General features: G+C 32.4%; 1 protein-coding gene across 1 annotated transcript; it reads right to left on the reverse strand.

Moving 5' to 3' along the window:
- Nucleotides 1–2,492: 2,492 nt before the first annotated feature.
- LOC141706358 (bidirectional sugar transporter SWEET14-like) lies at nucleotides 2,493–4,374 on the reverse strand. Its single transcript, XM_074509138.1, has 6 exons — nucleotides 4,126–4,374; nucleotides 3,990–4,026; nucleotides 3,682–3,892; nucleotides 3,408–3,569; nucleotides 3,081–3,200; nucleotides 2,493–2,998 (listed from the first exon to the last, which is right to left on the reverse strand). The coding sequence occupies exons 1-6, from the start codon at nucleotides 4,181–4,183 to the stop codon at nucleotides 2,756–2,758; spliced, it is 831 nt and encodes a 276-aa protein (XP_074365239.1). The 5' UTR covers nucleotides 4,184–4,374; the 3' UTR covers nucleotides 2,493–2,755.
- Between the last annotated feature and the right edge of the window lie 1,452 nt (nucleotides 4,375–5,826).

Consider the following 5,826-nt stretch of genomic DNA (forward strand, 5'->3'; position numbering starts at 1 on the left):
AAATTGACAAGTAAACTCTTTCTTATAGATGTTTATACCTCAGACGCCATCAAGAACTCAAGAAATATAAGGTTAAATGCATTGTCCCCATGATTCTTGTTTCCTGTCGCCCTGTGGCTACACCTATGACTCCAGTACAATTTAAGCTAGATTTTGTTGGCTCCAAGACCTAAAATATAAAGTAAACTCTTACTTGAAGATGTTTAAACCTCGATCGCTATCAAAATCTCAAGGAATGCAAGGTTAAATATCCTGTCGCCAAGGTTCTAGCACCATGTCACCTTGTATGAGCTCAAAAGCATGTGATTCTTCTAAGACAAGTTGAGGTCTCCTTCTAGAAATTGCAAAGGCCATAGTCGCCTTGTAAACCTCCCTAGGTCACCTTGTAGCCTCCTGGACCTCACATGGTCGCCTTGAAGATACTAGGTGGCTCCCACATGCACATGGTTGCCTTCTAGGCTTCAACCAAAGTCGCCTCCTTATATCTACCTGCTACAAGTTGCCTTCTACAGCTTCATGAAATCTTGACCCGCCTTATTAGCAAACAAGAGAATCTCCAAGACAAAGAACAAGTACTAGTCTCCTTGTAGAAAGTCCATGTCGCCTTCCATAATCTTTTTCAAACAATTTTATTGGTTTTATCAATTTGAATACAAGGTATCAATTGTTATAAAAGACTACACTTGAAGCAGAAGAAAGCAATCAACTTGCATTGTTCTGTTCTTTTTCTTCCTCACTGGGAGGAAAAGAAATGTGAAAAAAGATACAGAGAGAAGCTCAAGCTCATTGTTTATCCATTAAACTTCTCATCAAAGAAGTGATATAATGTCCGATTTTACTCTTGTATATTCTTAGAGGTATTATAATTGTTATACGGTAGTTAAATTCTTAGGCAAACAAAAGTTAGATTTTTGTATATGATTTAATTTGTTGATCTTTGTAGCAACTAAGAACTTTGTTGTTCTTAGATTATAGCCAGTTGATTCAACAGAGTGTAACAACACTCTCGATGATTTATATATAAATATATATTTTCACGAAGTTTTGTGTTCTTTTTTTAATGTCCTAAAGACTATTCATCTCAATAACAGAGAACCACTAACTGAATACTAAAAATATTTATTCAAAAAAATTGATTTTTTTTTTAATTTAGTGAGTATTGTATTCAACCCCTTATACGATATTTCGAGACCTAACATTAAAAATGAAACATGAAAATTTTGATCGTTGGTCCTCCGATCACTCATTCTAGAACTGTTAGATATTTCATATCAAATTGATAACAACCGTTAGAAATAATTTTAAAAGTAAATTATTATATGAAGTGGTGTAAGGTTTGAATATCAACAACAATATATTAAATTTATAATTACAATATATAATATATAATAATAATAATAACAACCGTACATCGCACGGGTTATATATATATACACACACATACGGGGTCTTGAAAAAAAATATTATTTTATCAAAATTGATCATTAACTTGGAGAGATTATTAATTTAACGGAAGATTATTAATTTAACAAAGTATTAATTTACCTAGGTTTTACTATAATGTTAATAAGGGTGGCAACTGGGCAACTGGCAACGCACGTTGTGTCACCCACCCTCCATTGGAGATCCACTGATGAGTTAGTAGTAACGCTCCGCCGGTGAGCACATGTAAATGGTGCAAATTTGAAGTCACTTTATTAGTATAGTTAAGGGTTTGTCCCAACACAGTAAGAACTAAGAAGGAAAATGTCTCTTGGTCTCCAAATGTTTCTGCTCTCCTCCTGGAACATTACAGCCCAAGCAGGCACGAAAAGTATTGCCTGCCCATACTAAAAAAACACACACATATTGAGAGACACAAGTAGGCTCCCAACTAATTAGACCCCCTTTTATTTACATACATAATACTTGGACAAAACTTGTACACAAGTTCAAACTTGGAATATCGAAACTTGCAATAGCTAGGCTTCAATTATACAGCATGATTGGGCCACAGTACTACACATCAAGTAGTTTTCGTATGCAGTAATTGATATATTTCCTATGTTTTTGATTAATATAGAGCCATATGTAAATGTAAACCAGACATCATAGTCAATCGGAATTTGCACTTTTTCTTTTTCAAAGATAACACTGAGTATTAGTACAATATTGGAAGTATCTACATTGCAATTTATGTTAGATTCTATGATTCGTTTTTCGACTAATAAACATAATAAAATTATAATATATCTTAAATCCAACAATGCTATTTAGCAAAATACCAATCAATTTGGGTCTTATATCGACCTAAAAAATAGTTGATAACATTAAAGCCTTGTTCATTGCAGTGACATTTAAGCGAAAAATCTCTATTTCCTGTGAAAGTGATCAGTCTTTTGAAACGGATTGATTGTGTGAAAAATGTGCACTAGGAATATAGCTCTCAAGTTTCAAGTTTAGCAATATTATTAAAAAGTGAAATATATCAAACTAGTAAAAGAAACTGCAAATGAGAAAGAGTAGTGTATTATATGGTTTTCTATGGTCAAGAGCTAAATACAAATCAAGGGGGGGTTTCTTCAACTTGTAGTAAAATCAAAAGCCTACGCGACGAGGAAGTTGATATGCCATAACTAGACGTGTATACATAAGCATTGTCCTTTTTTTTGTTTGTTCTTGGTGCAAACTCCATCTACGGAGGTCTCTCATCACATGTTTGTTAATTCTTGTTTTCTTCCCATACATTGTAACAAATTCGTAACACAGATTATTATTAGTACTCCACCACTAATGTGTTGCATGGGGCAGCTTCTTCATCATCACCATCACTTATAACTGCTACTACACCTTCTTCATCAGTTGGCTTAGAGTTTTGTTCGTTACTCTTCGATTCCTCCTTGTGCACCTCCATTTCAATCTTCGTAACAGGAAGGATTGCCTGTGTTTTTTTGTTCTTATAGAACATGTAGAGTATCATTTGAACAATTCCGAAAGAAAACCCTAGCACATTTGGTGTCTGATCATGAAAGAACAACAAACAAGAGTTAGTACTCATCAAATTTAATGTATCTAACTAAAGTTAATTATGTAATACTCACCGCGACAAAATAATCATGAACCAGAATGCCATAGAAGAACCACATGACAGCGCAGAGAGTGAGGAAAAATGACAAAGAAAATGGCATATATTCCACACTCTTTGTTCTTATAACCAGCCTCTGCATGCATTCATATAGTAGATACACGTCAAGAATAATACTATATATGTATTTAACTAGATATTACGAGTGGTTAATTATTGATTTAAGATAGCTATTGCAGTGAATAAAATTAGGCGTGTAGTATGTATAGTTATAGTTTAGAATCAGATATTGGAAAAGCCCTTCCCCATACATAAATAGAAAACTAATTAAAATAAAACTAACCATAATGCTGAGAGGAGCAATGAAAACACAAACGGAAAATATAGCACAAGCCCATCCTACAATTGTGATACGCACAACCCCTTGGAAGAACATCATCGTTGTAAATATGATTATTCCAAATACTACTCCGTTTAATACAAAAAGCAGTTTGCCAGTATACATCTGCCGAGAATTGAAAAACAAGAGATGATAATTCTCGTTACTAGTACTACTTCCCTATTGGTTAATGCAAAGATCAAATAGATATAAATAACAAGTAATATTGATTATTGACCTTGGCATTCTTTGGTGCGTAAATCATGAAGAGCAAGATATATGCAGATTCAATGAAAATTCCAACACTGTTAATAGTGATCAGCAAAAATCCGTCCGGCTTGAGCAAGCCATAATACAAAGTTAACATGGCACTAAACAACGCTACTGCATAAGGTATTGATTGAAACCCTTCTGTTGATTTTTTCTTATATATTCTCAGGAATGTTGGCCTGCAAAATCAACATATGAAAGTATGTAACACCATATATATTACAGGTATCTTCTTGAAATTTAAAATTTACAAGCTATTAGAAAGTAAGATCTTACAGTGGCGCCAAGTACACCAACAAAGAAACGATGTTGCCTGTAAATGTAAAATAAAAATGAGTAGAGAAAATTTTTGTGTGTGTGTGTTTAGAGGGACTGAAGTACAAGAGACAGAAATTAAGGAATTAAAACTCACCAAGAATGCCAAAAACAACAACCATATGAGCTTGCAAATTATGGTTTATGAGTGCCATTACTCGTGGAAAGTGCCGTGAAAAAAATGAAAGACCAGAAGCTCTTCCTAAAATTTATCTCTCTAGTTTAGTGAGTATATTTTGTTTTGGAGATTGAAGAGCTTATGAGATTTTGATTCACTGAGAAGAAGACTTATATAGCAATCCAAAGTGTAACCAACCAAGTCTAGGAAGTTCTAGTGGAGACACTTGGCTTTTGAGCTGCCTATCAACTTTTATGAGTCGGTCCTATCTGAATATATATTGTATATCTAGAACTAAATATATTTATACAAGATAAAATTTGGTGATGGAAGAAAGTAAGATTTTAGGGCCTAATTCTACGGCTTTAACGGATGCATGCCTCATTGATCATATCCATTTCAACTATTGAAACACCTATAACATCATGCAATTGAATCTTCAAGAGTAATATTTCCTGCATATGTTTCATTTGTAGCCTTCTGTGACCAAAGGTAAATGTAATGTCATATTTTTTCTCCAATATATATGCATCCGGGTTCACAAAAATAAATATTGATTAATATACAAATTATTGGTACCATGAAATTTATGCATCACTTCTTTTCAATTTTTTTAAATAAAAATTGAAAATTTTAATAAGATGAGTTGCACATAATGGTTTGTTGTAAATTCAAAAAAAATGTATGTAATTAATTAAAATATCCTTATGTTTTAATTGTAAAATTTGTGTTATCATTTACATATGAGTATTATGTATATAAAATGTGTGGTATAATAAATATTGATCACACTTCAAACATGACTTCCTAATAATAGATCTAACAAGAATTACTAAAGCATTCTTTATTTTTTTGGAGTTAAGCAGCTATTACACTGGGATTAGGTTTGGGGTTCAAGTTTTATAATTAAGTGGTTTCTTTTGATAAATGGCAAGATTTCAACAATAATCATCACACATCAATAAGAATTAAACTACTTAAACTATTTTTAATAGTCATAAATTTAAAGGACTTACCCCAAACCTTTCATTATCGAAAGGTTGTTATCAATCACATCATAGCTAGTATTATTTCTGAAACAAGTACATAGTGGAAATTTTTGCTGAATGGTTCCATTGGAATGGCAATAAAATTGGAACTAATTAAGTAACAAAAATTGACCATATGGTAAGTATATTATCAACTCCACATGGCTTGTTTACAATGCGAAAAGATTCAAAGCTTCGAATATTAGTTAATTTAGAATTTAGAACTATTGTGTAATGGCTAGGCTAATGCTGTGGCGAGGGTCATTCCACGATTCATACCTGCTTAATTACAATTATCTTTTAATTAACAGACTCTGCTTTGTAAAGCAGCCTCAGACGGCTTGCTTTTGGTTTGCATGACTTTCTTTTAAACTTGGTCGTAATATTTAAATTGCATGTCTTGTTTCGTTCAAATAAAAATTAAAAGTGAAATATAAGAATTTTAATAGTATGCCTGATAATTTTTTTAATAATCTTATTTGTCTTACAAACGAGTATCTGTTAATTATTAATATAATTTATTTTATTATTTTCTCGATTTGTATAATTCCGATGACATATAAACAATTGTTAAGTAGTCACATTTTTAGGTTTGGAGGAAGTTGGTATCTGTGGTCCTTTTCTTATCTATTTCTATGTTTGATTGCCATTA

The sequence above is a fragment of the Apium graveolens genome, chromosome 2 (genome assembly GCF_009905375.1).
Source record: "Apium graveolens cultivar Ventura chromosome 2, ASM990537v1, whole genome shotgun sequence".
NCBI classification, from domain to species: domain Eukaryota; kingdom Viridiplantae; phylum Streptophyta; class Magnoliopsida; order Apiales; family Apiaceae; genus Apium; species Apium graveolens.

Bases quoted from the DNA above. Each gene is read 5' to 3' on its own strand.
- LOC141706358 (XM_074509138.1), bottom strand. From the start codon at position 4,183: ATGGCACTCATAAACCATAATTTGCAAGCTCATATGGTTGTTGTTTTT. The intron at 4,027-4,125 runs GTGAGTTTTAAT...TTACATTTACAG, and splicing joins TGTTGTTTTTGGCATTCTTG to GCAACATCGTTTCTTTGTTG. The intron at 3,893-3,989 runs GTAAGATCTTAC...TTGATTTTGCAG, and splicing joins TTGGTGTACTTGGCGCCACT to GCCAACATTCCTGAGAATAT.